The sequence below is a fragment of the Lygodium microphyllum genome, chromosome 5, assembly GCF_053477565.2.
Source record: "Lygodium microphyllum isolate KBCC chromosome 5, Lygodium_microphyllum_v1.1.10, whole genome shotgun sequence".
Taxonomy (NCBI): domain Eukaryota; kingdom Viridiplantae; phylum Streptophyta; class Polypodiopsida; order Schizaeales; family Lygodiaceae; genus Lygodium; species Lygodium microphyllum.
In genome coordinates this window covers 143304578-143319071 of record NC_141139.1, presented here as the reverse complement: position 1 = coordinate 143319071, position 14494 = coordinate 143304578, and the positions used below count along the sequence as shown (strand labels likewise).

The following is a 14494-nucleotide window of genomic DNA, read 5'->3' as shown; positions in this document are numbered from 1 at the left end:
AATTGCATAGTAAGATAACTCCATGCCATTTTGAAGAAGAAAGTCTAGGAGCCTTTCTGAGGAGAAATCTCTATGATTTGAGACAATCCAAGAACCCTCAATGGTGACTTACCTTTGCCTGGAGATTTCTTAGGTATTCCCACACTTGCTACTAAGCAAGGAGAAGTAGAGGATGAAAGGGAGCAATGGATTGAAGGTTAGACTCGAGAGCTATGGCGGGAGAGCAAGAGCAAGAAAGGGAGAGACTAGAAATGGAAACTCCAACAGTCACAATGTGTGACCGGGCATTCCTTTATTCAAACTGTCACTAAAAGAATAAAGAATAAAGTGACGGTGATGGGCGCCGCCACCTGCAGTGTGCAGTGGCAGTGACTGTCAGTGTAGTAATACAAGGGCGGCTAGGCAGAGGTGCCTTTACCCCCAACAATGAAACATAGCCCGAAAAGCATAGGCATAAGTATACATGAGTAAAATGACTTCAGCCCAACTGTGTACAGCAGTGATTCACTATTCAAAACTGAGAATTTCAGCACCAAAATCAGCTCCAAATGGTTGCCAAACAATAGGCATACATTCCCCTAACATCCGGGCATCAAACGGGACCAAACAGGCATCAAATGACAATGCCAAACAAGCTGTAGCATCAAATGTCAGTGTAACACTGTCATAAACTGCCTGTGGACTATTGTGACAGTCCCAAAACAATGTTAAATCAATCCAAATGCTATGCCAACACATCAACCATCAAAACCAAGCATCAAAGCATGTTCATATGCCCAAAATGGAGCCTTTCCAAGTGCCAATGGAGGGGGAGAGCTGTTGTTGTGACTGTCAATGCTGAAGACACATATGGGAGGGCTGTGTGATTCTGCCAACTGTAAATACTGGTCCTGGGGCTGCAAAAAATGGTGGCCAAGCTTTGGAGGGGTCCGGTTAAAGCCAAGGAAGGCCTCAAACAAGCTCCATCAAGTCTTGTTCAAAGAGGCAAGTGAGTTATGAAGCAAGGGAGCTTCAATGGTGGCTGCCCCAATCTTGTTTACAGCTTGTGAGACCTGAGAACTGAAGTAAACCCTGAAGAAAATGATCAAATACCTCTGATGTATTGCCTTGAAGATGCCCAACAATGCCGGGAAGGTGCTCGAGAAGCCGGGGAGTGACGGGAGCTCGAAGGAGTCGGATATGGCTACCGGGAAGGAGACCCAATGCAAGTAGGGAGTTGATGAGATGTTGAGAATGCCACGAACCAAGCTCAAGAGTCGGAAAGTAAAGCTCTGATACCAGTTGAAAGGGAGCGACGGATCGAAGGTTGGACTCGAGAGCTATGGTGGGAGAGCAAGAGCAAGAAAGGGAGAGACTAGAAATGGGAACTCCAATAGTCACAATGTGTGACCGAGCCTTCCTTTATTCAAACTGTCACTAAAAGAATAAAGAATAAAGTGATGGTGACGGGCGCCTGCCACCTACAGTGTGCAGTGGCGGTGACTATCAATGTAGTAATATACGAGCGGCTAGGCAAAGGCCCCTTTACCCCCAACAGAGGAAATTTCAGGAGCAAAGGCAGAACAAACCAAACCCCTTGACCCTGAAAACAACCTTCTTCTTTTCCTCTTTAGTGTGCCCACATCTGGGAAGCCTTGAATATCTTTTGTATCAGACATCCTAGGGTCCATGATATGGCATAAGGAGAAAACCTTGACCACACAGAAAATGTGTCATCGCTTTGTATCATACAATGTCAATACTATGTGAAAACAAACTTACTTGTCTAACAAATAGCACTCATTGCTTCATATCGACCTTCAAAAAACAAGTGAAAGGAAAATGCATGTAAAATAAGAAAGAAAACTTGAAAATAGCTTTAAAAATCCTAGGACAATGAAGATGCAAGATCTGGTAGAAAAAAGTAAATGAAGGCTTTGCTATTTGTATTTATACAAAATCGGAGGGCCTTGCCACATGGACGGGCATGTGGATGGCCATAGAAAACCTTAGCCAATTATACAATTCCATGTGTCATTGGCCATACCAAGTATATAAGATGGGATGTGACTTACATGGCTTATTTTAGTCATCCAACAATGGCATGCCTTGTGAGTCATCCACAAAAAGGTACAAAGAGTTCTCTTTCGAAACATTCAAATCTTGCCCTTCACACTATATCTGGTTTGTCATCCACAAAATAGCATGAGGAGGACTCCATCTCTAGCTCCCAACCTATCCTCTCATGCCGTATTGGCCAGCCCTGGTGAGTCCACAAAATGGCACTAGGAGAACTCCGCCAATAGCTCCCAATCTTCCCTCTCATGCAGTATCGGCCAGCCCCAGTGAGTCCCCAAAATGGCATGAAGAGGAGTCCTACAAAGCTTGCAAAACTTACCTTTCATGCTATATCTCGACCAGTGCGGGCCTAGTAAGTTATCCATGATATGGCACGAGCATGACCCCTTCAGAGCTTCCCGTTTGCTGCCTCTCGCACCTATCGAAAACATCTCCTTTGTACATGTGGACTTCTCTATGATATGATGCGAGAAGACACCTTCAGAGCTTTTTTATTGCTACCTCTCACACCATATTAACGATGTCTCCTTTGCGCATGTCAGTTCCTACTTGGCACATCCTCCATGCTATGTATTGATGGCATTGATGACAAGGACAAAGTAGATAGTAAGGAAATTTTATATAGAGAGCAAGGATAGTGGACCAGAGGCAAAGCCATTAGAGGTTTCATAGGCTATCCCTCCTGAGATCCCTCCTACCCTTAGTTTTTGTCGGGACCTAAAACGGGTCTGACACTGGCTCTCTACAGGCCTCTAACACTCACAAGACAACCCCACATGACCTTGCGGCCAAGAGGATCTAAGGAACACACTGCCCTGATTTGCTAATGTAGATATTGCGTTTGTAGTAAGCAATCACAAATTATGAAATCAAGTACAATATGCTGTCATGTATCACAAACAACTCTGCTTCCCATCTATCATACATGATGCCATAGCATGAATCAACTTTGCATGGTTACATTTAATGTAGACTGAAAGGGACAAAAGCTTATGAGTCAATTACAAGGTTTGTAGGGCAAAGAGACTTGCTTCAAGAGAGCTCCAAATAGAGATCCTGTTAAGGACAAGATACCACAGTCAAGAAGTAAAGAGATAAAGTTCCTCTTAATTCAACTCAAAGCATCTAAGAATGGTCTACAAACACTACTTTGCCATAGGGGTCCATAATACTTGCATATTTTGACAAGATGTCTTTTGCAAAGCAAGAAATGAATTAAAAGAACAATGCTATAGCTAAATCTCTAAATATGACCTAAGATATCAGCCCCAAATCAGCCCAAATATCTTCTGGAATTCACCTATGATGAAAGCATAAACTTCCCCTAACACGGGGTGCATAGAACATCCAAATACAAGTGTCTATCATATCATATGAAGCAAAAGAGAAGAAAAAGGACTTGCTGTCCACAAATTCACTGTGTGGGCTGCCTATTTCAGCCCATATACAAGGCTTCTACCTTCCAAAAAGACACTTTGACGAAGTTCAAAAACAACCCTATAATCAGGAGCATGTAACAAGAAAAAGGTAGCTTGCAATAGGCATGTAGAAGTAGGAGAGAAGAAGGAAATCCTGTTGCCCTTGTCAGCCCTGTTATTGGCTTCTTATTTCAGCCCAAGCATGTACATAGAGCAATTAAGATGCTCTCTTGATACCCCTTCCACAATGCTTATGCAATATCAATTTGCATCAAGCATATCAATGTCAAGTAAGACCAATGGTTGATCATAGAATCTTCAAGAAGAGAAGGATAAGTGATGTTGCCCACAATTCTTTATTTGGGCTGAAAAATTCAGCCCACTTTCTTCACATAAACAAGTCAAGAAGGCTTCTTGACACTCCTCTCTTCAGGCTTCCACAATGGTGGATTGCAGTAAGCTTCCAAGTGCAAGAATGAGTCCTTTGTATCAAAATTAATCAATAAAGCAAGTAGATGAACTTCAGCCCTTCAGATTTCAGGATTGGAAGATCAATAGTAGTCCCTATTCAACTCTTAAAGGACTCAAGAGAGTGAATTTAATGTCTCTCTTGTCATGGGAGATCAAACTCAACATATAGAGGATTTCACACGTTGGGCCTAGTCCTTCCTCAAGACTCATAATAGAGCCCTCTTATGTATGGACTATTGCCCTTTAAATACAAAGTTTATCCCTGTTTTACACAGCCAAGAGTGGCCTTCCATTTTTGTCAATGCACAGAAAGAGTAGCACTTACATGTCAAGTTGAGTCATTTGTAGTTGCTTGTGGTTGCATGGCTTTCTCTCTCTTTGTTGTGGCAATGATGGAGCTCTTTCCTCCCCCAACCAGGATGCACCTTGTTCAGTCCTCAAATTTGCCCGAAAAATGTGGCACAGATCATGCTGCCCTCTTGTCTTCTTTTTTTGGCTATTTTACAAGTATCACAAGTAAGGTGTAAGACATATACAATGTCCTATGCTGAAAACATAGTAAACTTCATGGACTTAAGTGATTCTTCTTTCTAATGAACTTGCGAGTCATGTTTTTAGAGTAACTTCATCACTGACATATGTAGTCAGGGCCTCATCCAAGCCTTATGTTTGTCCATGATCACATATACCATGTCATATGTAGCATGTCTTACACAGCTTGTAGCAACTTCATGTAAGCAATGCAAGGAAAGTTAAGAGCAAGTTACCAAAATCAATCATATTATCAAGGTCCCATGATAAATTAATTGTCTTTTAAGGCAGAGAACCCTCGTCTTTATTGCACCATGCCATATGTTGGTGGACTTAGATTTTTATGATTTATTGCACTAGGCAAGTCTCTATGCAACATGTCTAGATTATAAGTGACTAAGTGAGATATGTAAAAAGTTTAAACTTTTATGTTTAGACCATGGACAAAGAATCCCATGACAACGGGAACAAGCTGGGTAGAAGATAGAACTCAATGCATACCTCAAGGTGAAAATCCATGGCTGCCATGGGCGAACTGCTATAGGTATTGTCAGGGGGATGAAGCAAATGTCGAGGAAGCTCCCAAGTGCAAGGGCTCTAGTAGCAATTGAAGGGAGAAGCCTTGAGTGGAAGCACACGAGCAGAAGTAAGAGCTATGGTGGAAGAAGCAAGAGAGCAAGGGTAAGAGACATAGGATGTGGGAACTCCAACAATTACAATGTGTGACTGGCCTTCCCTTATTCAAATGCCACTAAAAGAATAAAGAATGAAGTGGCAGTGATGCCCACCACCTGTAGTACATAGGTGTATGGATATTGTCAGTGTAATGAATACATGGGCGGTTAGGCATCATTAGAGAGCTTTACAAAAATCTTGGAGAGGTTGCCAAATAGAAACATAGTAAGAACAAGAAAAATAATAATGGTGGCAATGACATGAAATGGTGATAGATTTAGGGGTTTTGTAGCATTGTTGGTATGTTGTTGGATCCCAATCTTCCACACACTCTAAGATTACAAAGCCACCCTTTAAAGATCAAAGCCATTGTCAGGCTGCATTGTTGAGTCGATTCAAAAGACCATTGTTCATTGCCGCTTAAGGCTTATTAATAATGTAAGACTTATTAAAGGCTTAATCCTTGCCAACGAATAAAAAGGATATGGTGATTTTCTTGAAAATCACCATTGTTCATTGCCGCTTAAGGCTTATTAATAATGTAAGACTTATTAAAGGCTTAATCCTTGCCAACGAATAAAAAGGATATGGCGATTTTCTTCAAAATAAGGTGTTTACTACTTTGGGCGTGTCCGTGCTTGCTAAGAGCCAAATGATGATGGAAGATGGAGCAAAGGGTGGATTCAAGGAATATAGATTGAGATGATTACATTTGTAGTATCAAATTGCCCAACTTTCAATCAAAGCAAAAAATCATCCTCGAGTTGGATGGAGGGTGGTCACTAGTGGAGAACAATAGTTCTGGTGAAAGGATTGGATTTACTCACTTATAAGGAGTAATGACATGTCTTTTTATGCAAAAAGAAGGTGGACTTGAGGCTAAACCATTGTGTAATATCAAGATCCATTTGATTTTACTCTTTGCCCAATAGACACAAGCATGATGCTTGATGAGGGAATTAGCCTTGAGAATGCCTCCCATGTATGTGATGTGTCCTTTGATTGTGATACACAAACCAATCACCTAGCTCTAATACCAATGTCAATGCAAAGACCAATCACCTTGCTCTAATACCAATATTGTATCCCTTCATCATACAATAAACTTATTCCTAAGAACATTGAATAAGATTTCACAAATTAGAAGAGAAAGAAATAAAAGAAGAATGCATGACACAAACAATAGATACAATCTCTCATTATGCATGGGAAAGCACCTTCCCCATGCATGCATGTATGGATTTGCATTATCTTTTTTTGCTCAAAATAAGTTAAAAGCATCCTTTTTGAACTTTCTGCTTTCTTTACTTGAAGCCATGCTTTTGGCCCAATAATTTCTAACCCTTTTCTAATAAACCTATTCTAAGGTTCACAAAAATAATAATGTAACTCTTTAGGCCTGGTACAAAGGTTACAACCAAATAAATAAATTGCATGTGTGCATACAATAACCTCATGCAAGAGAGCACAAAAAAACAAACAATAATTCTACACTAGTGAAGCACCCAAAAATAATTAACTATTGTGTAGTAAATTGTAGTTCACTCTAAATAATTAATCCGTGCAACTCCGTCTAATAATTTGCTCACCACAACATAAAACACATTAGTTCCCTACCATTTATCCACCATGCACAATGCAATAGTGTTACATACAATACTCCACATAACAAGTCACAAATCATGTGGTAAATGAAAATTGAAAATACAAAAAAACCATCTTATTTCATAACAATTATCATAATAATTCAGCTATATTTATGGGATCTTCATCTTTGTGCAAATTCCTTGTCAGTACATCATTTCCAATCCTTCAACTTGTAAATGCCTCAATATCTTATACATAGATGATATGTAGGAGATAGAAAAAGCATGCTGCGTACCTTCTACATATGCAAATGCCTATATATCATATACATGCATTTTTAACATTTCATAACTAATAATGGAGACCTTTAGGTAATTTGAAATTCACTTTAATATATAACACTATTACTATTAGTTTACAATAAATTCATGTTCTTAAGCCATTCTTTCAAATTTTATGCTGATCATGTTGGTTTAGTGTTAGTGTAGGTTAATGAGCTTTATTTTGAATGAAGACCACTATACAAATAAAGGAATATAAGCATAACTCAAATACCAAGTAACTAGGTATGTTTGGTGTTTTTTTGTCTTATATTATACCATCGAAATATTCAATGCAATCTATCTCATATTGATGTCAACCATAGCATTATGATTCCTAAGTCAACATAGAGTAAGTTTACATGAACCTTTTTCTCTCACTACACACTATGTATAACCAGACTTAGGCTACATACAAGACAATATGAAAAGGTTGTGGAAATTGAATCATATTATTAGTATTACAAGCTAACCGCATTAAATGTGATGAATTTTTCCTTTAAAATGGTATTATTAGAAAAGTATAAATTGCTTTGCAAATATACTAAGATGATTAATTTCAACCTATTCTCATGTGTCAACATGATGGTATCTTCCATGTAATAAATATTAGTACTAGAATGAACTCAATAGAGTGGGGTAATAGGCTTGACATTGTAAAAGTAGATATAGATATGCTAGGATAAGAAAAGCATGTGTATGCATAACATCATTGCCCTGGTTTTCCAAGCGAATTGGTATTCTATTATGCCTTTGAGGATGCAATGCACAAGCTTTCGGTCATGCCCCATTGGCGTGTGTGCCTACTTGCAGTTTTGAGCAATGGCAAATCTGTGCAGTTTGATCCAAACGTCCCTTCAAAACATCAGGTTAATGGGTTTGATAGTACACATCCAACGTCAGGTTAATGGGTCTGTATCTGCTACCGCAAACATCTCCTGTAAACACTGATGCACTCTCAAGTGTCAGGTCAGGCAACCGACGTCTGCTTCACGATGGTCATCGTCGGGATGAGATGTAACGATGAGAGAATGATGAGATGTTTGCAGCCTGCCTCGGACCACCCAAGGGCTGCACAAGAAGAACAGGGGGGCTTGGTGGTCTCTCGGGCCTCTCAGGAATCGCCTGCCTGGGAGATCTCTGCCCAGTGATCAGACAACAGGCGTACTCTGCAGCAGCTACAGCCCCGAAGCACCAGGGTAACTGGGAGCGATGGGCCATGGAACACCCCAACAATCCAAGCTGGATGCAGCCCTTCCCGCTTCAGAGAAGCGTCACCAGGTCAGCAGAAAACCCTTCTCCCGTCGATCCGTACGGCACTGCACGGCAGTTCAATGGTGGTGGTGGTTATGGCCATGGTCGGGAGACGCCTAGTCGAAATTCGACAATCGCATCCCTTGAAGAACAAGGATTAGATGTGACAGTCACATCCCTGGTGCAAGGATTGCCTCCCCTTTTCAAGCCCACAGTTGAGGACTCAATTGCGTACATCTTGTGCAGGTGCAGAGAGGAGAAAAACCATCTTTGCCTTTTGCGCTCATATGCTTATGCCTGCAAAATCGGTCTGGAAGGCCGTCCATCCATTCGGAATGGCCTGGTCTCAGCGCTTGTTGAGGTTGGCTGCATGCACGATGCTGAACACGTTTTTGACAGGTTGGATTCTCACAATGGTAGCTCCTGGAATTCTCTCCTAACAGGCTATCTGAATTCTGGCAGGAAACATCAAGCTCTCCTTCATTATGATAAAATCATGGAGGATGAGTTTGTACATCCTTCTCCATATACGTTTATGGCCTTACTGAAGGCCTGTATTGAGCTTAAGGATATGGAAAGAGGGTGCAGACTACATGCTCACATACAGAAAAGAGGGTTGTTGGAGAAATGCGTGTTTCTCAGCAACACTCTAATCACCATGTATGCCAAATGTGGTTCATTGGATGATACACAAGAAGTGTTTCACAAACTTCCAACCAAAACTGTAGTTGCATGGAATGCACTTATCATGAGTTATGTTCAACATGGCCGAGGTGAGGAAGCACTGAATTGCTTACAGTGTATGCAACATGGTGGTATTTCTCCAAATCCAATCACGTACGTTCGCTGCTTGAAAGCTTGTATCTGCACAGGAGCCTTAAGCAAGGGCCAGGAAATCCATGCTGAAATTGCCAGAAAAGGGCTACTGGAAAGAGATGGTGTTGTTGCCAGTGCAGTAATTGAAATGTATTCTCAATTCGGCTTGCTTTCAAAAGCACAAGAAGTGTTTGATCAGCTTCAACACCGAGATGTAGTTTTGTGGACTATTTTGATCGGTGGATATGCCCAGCATGGTCTTCATAAAGAAGCCCTGAATTGCTTTGACCTTATGCAACTCGAAGGCATCAATCCAGACGCTCATGCATGTGCTGTTAGTTTGAAAGTTTGTGGCAGCTTAAAAGCCTCTGAGAAGGGACAACAAATACATTCTTATATTGCTGAGAAGGGATCATTGCAAACAAGTCTTATTGTGGGCACTGCTTTGGTGGATATGTATGCCAAATGTGGCTTGCTTAAAAAAGCACAGCAAGTGTTTGACAACCTTTCAGTTAAAAATGTAGTCTCCTGGACTGCACTAATAGATGGTTATGTGCAACATGGATGTAGTGAAGCAGCACTGAACTGTTTCAAACAGATGCAGCTCAGGGGCATTGCTCCAAATGCTTATACCTTGGCTTGCAGCTTAAAAGCTTGTGGAAACCTTGGGGCTACAGAGAAAGGCCAGGAATTACATGCTAAGGTTGCTGAAACTGGGTCAATGGAAGGAGACATAGATATTGGAACCGCATTGGTTGATATGTATGCCAAATGTGGCTTGCTTGCAAAAGCACAAGAAGTGTTTGAAGAGCTTCCAGTCAGAGATACAATCTCTTGGAATGCACTAATTGCAGGATATGCTCAGCTTGGAGAGACTGTGAATGTCTTCTGTTTTCTTGACAAAATGATAGGAGAAGGCAGAAACCCAGATTCGGTCACCTTTATGAGTGTTTTGACTGCATGCAGTCATTCTGGTTGCATGCATGAGGGTTTTATGTACTTTGAGGCCATGAGCAGAGACTATGCTCTAATCCCAACACTTGAGCACCATAGTTGCATGGTTGATCTCCTTGGGCGTGCTGGCCAATTAGACTGGGCAATAGAAATGTTAAAGAAGATGCCATTCCAGGAGAATCTTGTTGTATGGCATACTGTCCTGGCCGCATGTCGAAAGTGGGGCCACCAGGAGCTTGGAAGACATGCGTTTGATCATTCAGTGCGATTGGAGAGGAAGGATACTTCGGCATATATCTCAATGTACAACATTTGTTCAGATGTTTGCACATAGGAGGTTGCAAACAACCTTCACATTTTCAGTGTGCAAAAGGTGGGCACAATGTTACAGACCTGAAGATTCATGCAATGTTTCCTGAGTGTGAAAATAGACAATTTTTAGTCTAGGCTGAGTTGATTAATGTCAGGGTTCAGTAGTAATGCAAAGATTTGTCATGTGCATTTGTGTTTCGAAGGGGTGATTTTCGCAGCCTCACTTGTACTGGTCCGTTTGCAGTTGACATGAGTGTTACTGGGCCTTGTGTGCCATTGCTTATGACATTAAACACTTTTCTCATACCTGATGGAAAGGAGTACGCACTTGAGAGTTTCTTCTCAAATTTTTGTAAGTAGCTGGTTTTTATAACTAAAAGACCAAAAAGTAGTCCATTTTTCTGAGGACAAGGAGAAATTATAACTGGGTTTATCAGATTTGTCTTTTAAAAATGTGATAAAGGTCGGTTTTCTGCAAATCCTGAACCCTGCTAATATAGAACAGAGAACATAACTACAGTGAAGTTATACTAACTGCCAAACTGGAAAGGCAAAAGATGTGCTCCATTTTGTATATACGAGGCACATTGGTGTCTCTCTTAGCAACGATGTATTATGTAAGCAGAATGAGAAGACCCTTTGTGTAAGTTTCACTAATATCTGGAATTAATTGATAATCATATTTTTTGACCTAATATTCAATAACACCTACGATGTAATATATAATTTTTGCCTAAGATTCACTAATAACCTGCAATATGATAGAGCCTTGCTTAGGGGCCAAAGACAGCAGGGATATAGCCTTGCAAACTGGCTGCAAGAGGATATGATCAACTTAATGATTGTCATTAGGAATGCCATTTGTGTGGCTAGATTCATTCTATTAATCGTCCTCATGGTCCACAAAAGATCTCATTTGATGGAATTTCATCTTGCTCAATTTTGCAGATGAATATGACTTCTTGATAATCACATTATTATTCATGCATTGCTTCATTTTGAACTACAAGCATGCAGACAGATGCCCATGGCTGTTGATGTGCCCTTGATTGCCTAACAAGTCCATCTTTTCGTTAATTGCAAATGCAAGTGCGGCAAGGGAGAATGCCAAACAATTAGAAGCGCAACGTGCTAGAATTAATTTGAAAAGGATTATATATTTGGATAACGTTTGTATTATTTTAGGCACTATTATGTGCAGAAGGGTTGACAACTTTGGGTCATGCTATTACTATAATATTATTGAGAGCTAGACTTGCTCTTGTACAAGTTATAAAATGCCTTGAAATGAATTAGGGAGACTTGCAACAAGTGAGATTGGAGGCATTTAGCTTTTCCTATTCACGTTTTGAAAGTATGATCCAATTAACTTAAGGTATATGCATGTATTGAAAGGAACCGATCAAGAGGCCAAAAAGTGGGAGTGATGCCCAACTTATGGAGGGAACCCTAAATCCCAAACTAATGTATAAAAGCTAAAAAGTGAATAGAAGTGCTCATTCTTGTGTGTGCAAATTTGAGAGCTCTCTTTTTACTTCTATCCTGTCTTCTTGTGCATCACATTGATAGTGAGTGTGAGTGAGTGAGGGGCTTGGAAAATGGCGCTTCTCTTTTGCCTTGTGTTCATCTATTCTCTCTTTTTTTCCCATAGCTTGGAGGGTAGAGGTAGGGAGTGATGTTGAGGTTAGGATTTGTCTATATATTTTCTCTTTGTTGAGCACTCAAGGCGAGGATCAATTGTAGGGAGCAATGGGAGTGGATGAAAGGAGCCATGCTTAAATAATGAGATCACAAATGAACCTTTGGGGCATTTGCACTACAATGTGCAAAGTGAGAATGTGAGCCTACTACAAGCTTTCGGTGGTTTGCTTTCTTGCTTGCTTGGGATAGTAAGAGAAGAGTAGAAGGCTATAAGAACAGAGTGAGTTGACTATGTGAGACGGGTGGAGTCCAAGAGCATTGAAGCTCTTGAAATAATAGGAGTTAGATACGTACATACATGTCATGTGTTTGGCTTGACATTTTTAGCTCCATTGCTGGACAGATGGAATCAATTGTTCTAAGATGCTTGCATTCCCTCTTTTAGCTCCGTTGTGCTAGGATAGATGGAATCAATTGCTCTAGGATGCTCACATTCCCTCTATGTGGTAGAATAGGAGGCTCACACGGTTGAGATTAGGATCAGGAGGTGAGACATTGATCTCTCGATTCCATACGAGCTTACTCGAAACCCATGTGACTATGATGGGACATAATAGAAAATTGGATTTGTGAAAAAATGATTTAAAGATGATTTACTATTTTGAACAAATTGGATTGGGTAGAAGTTTCATAGCCAAATAAAAAATCCTTTCAAACCCACCAAAAATTTTGTAACTCGATTTGCTATAGTAGAGATTAAAAAGGTATATATTGATGATTGTTATAGTGAATCGGTTGTGCTTCAAGAGCAATATATGCTATGGGCATTGTTGTGTGTGCTAGCAAAAGAAGTAGGTTAGTTTGTGTGTGAAGAGAAGGAATTGGAATAGGTATTTAGATAAATCACCTTGATCTAAACTTGAGTGATACAACTTGAGTGATGGCACTTGAATGAGGCTAGGAGAAGAGAAAATAAAAGAGAGAGAAGGCTTGAAATTTGAAGGATGCCTCAAGGGTGTACCCAAGGTTTGAACTCACACATCATTGTACACACCCACATGCCCAAACCACTTGAGCTACAACCCCATTAACAAGAACACTTAAAAAAAGAGAGGTTAAGAACTCTTTTGGAGTGGAACAATTGTAGATTTAAGAGAGGGAAGATATAAAGGAGTTTTAAATAAATGAGGGTGTGCACTAAGAGGGAGACCTACTAAAATCTGAGCAATGCTCATGAAAGACATTTTGCCTATTGAATAGAAAAAGAGAAGTTGAAAGCTAGCTAGTTTTGGGGGGAAAACAACCAGTTTTATAGTTAAAACACATTCAAAAAAAGTTATTTTTCATCAAGACAAACTTTAAGTTCAACAGTTTTTTGAAAATCATTAAAAAAAAAGGACTAAAGGAAAAATTTCAACCATTTTTTGAAACTCCTTTCCAAGTGTGATGCGTGTCCAAGGATCATGGGACTTTCCATAAGAAACTACCCAAAAGCGAAGGATTGCCCACCCAAACGGGACAGCCCAATCTAGACCACACAAGCCCATGTAACAAAAGGGGCACCAATTGAGATGAGTTGAGTGTTGTGAGGAATTAAGTGCAAAACATCTAGGTTGATGAGGTAAAGAACCCTAGGGAAACATCTCCCCCCCACCCCCCCCGCCCCCCGCCCCCCCCCCCCCCCCCCCCAACATTGGAGCTAGGATCCAAGATGATTCACTATTCAAGCATTAGCATAAGGATCCAGAACATTGGCATATAACGACTAGAAAATAGTAGTGCAAACCTCCTCAGTGCATGTTGGTTAGAATCCCACAAGGAGATTACTTGAGCACCAAATGCTTAATTCACAAACGTGAAGGCCACATTAAGCTCAAGGGTACATTAGGGCTTGAGGCATGACCCGAGTTTTAAACTGAGTTGATTGACTAAGTCAATAGAGAAGGGAGCAAAGCCAATTAAAACAAGAACTAGAAAGGTTGACATCCCACTAAGACTAGCAATGATAGGTCCATGAAAGCTCTAGAAGACATACATGGTGCACAAGAAGAGTAGGCCATTAAGGGCCCCAAAAAACCATGAGTCTACACACACATGAGATGAGCATGGAGTCACGTCTCTGACCAGTACCTAACCAGTAGCACAATGACACACATTTATCAAGGGAGAGATCAACTAGATAATACATTGCTTCCCATTAGATGACTAGTAAGGCTATTCAAGGAGGGATGTCTTACATCATGACTAGCCACACAAAAAAGAGCATCAATTTCCAAAATTCCCTACAGAAACATCAAGATCCCTCTATAATTTCCATGAAACAAATAAATTTGAAATCATTTGAGTAAATGGCAAACTTAGGAATCCAATATCAAGAGTGGCTAGATGAGAGTGAGAATTCCCCACACAAATTGATGGACCTAGCCCTCTCAATTTAGTAGAACAAAGATGGATGGT

The 14494-nt window shown here is 40.5% G+C and overlaps 1 protein-coding gene across 1 annotated transcript; it reads left to right on the top strand.

Annotated features, from left to right (window-relative positions):
* The first annotated feature begins 7753 nt into the window (after positions 1-7753).
* Positions 7754-10528, top strand: LOC148036482 (pentatricopeptide repeat-containing protein At2g03380, mitochondrial-like). The gene has a single exon (XM_087678476.1). It carries the CDS (start codon positions 8100-8102, stop codon positions 10416-10418), a length of 2319 nt encoding a protein of 772 aa, XP_087534602.1. The 5' UTR covers positions 7754-8099; the 3' UTR covers positions 10419-10528.
* Positions 10529-14494: the final 3966 nt, after the last annotated feature.

Bases quoted from the DNA above. Each gene is read 5' to 3' on its own strand.
- LOC148036482 (XM_087678476.1), top strand. From the start codon at position 8,100: ATGTTTGCAGCCTGCCTCGGACCACCCAAGGGCTGCACAAGAAGAACA.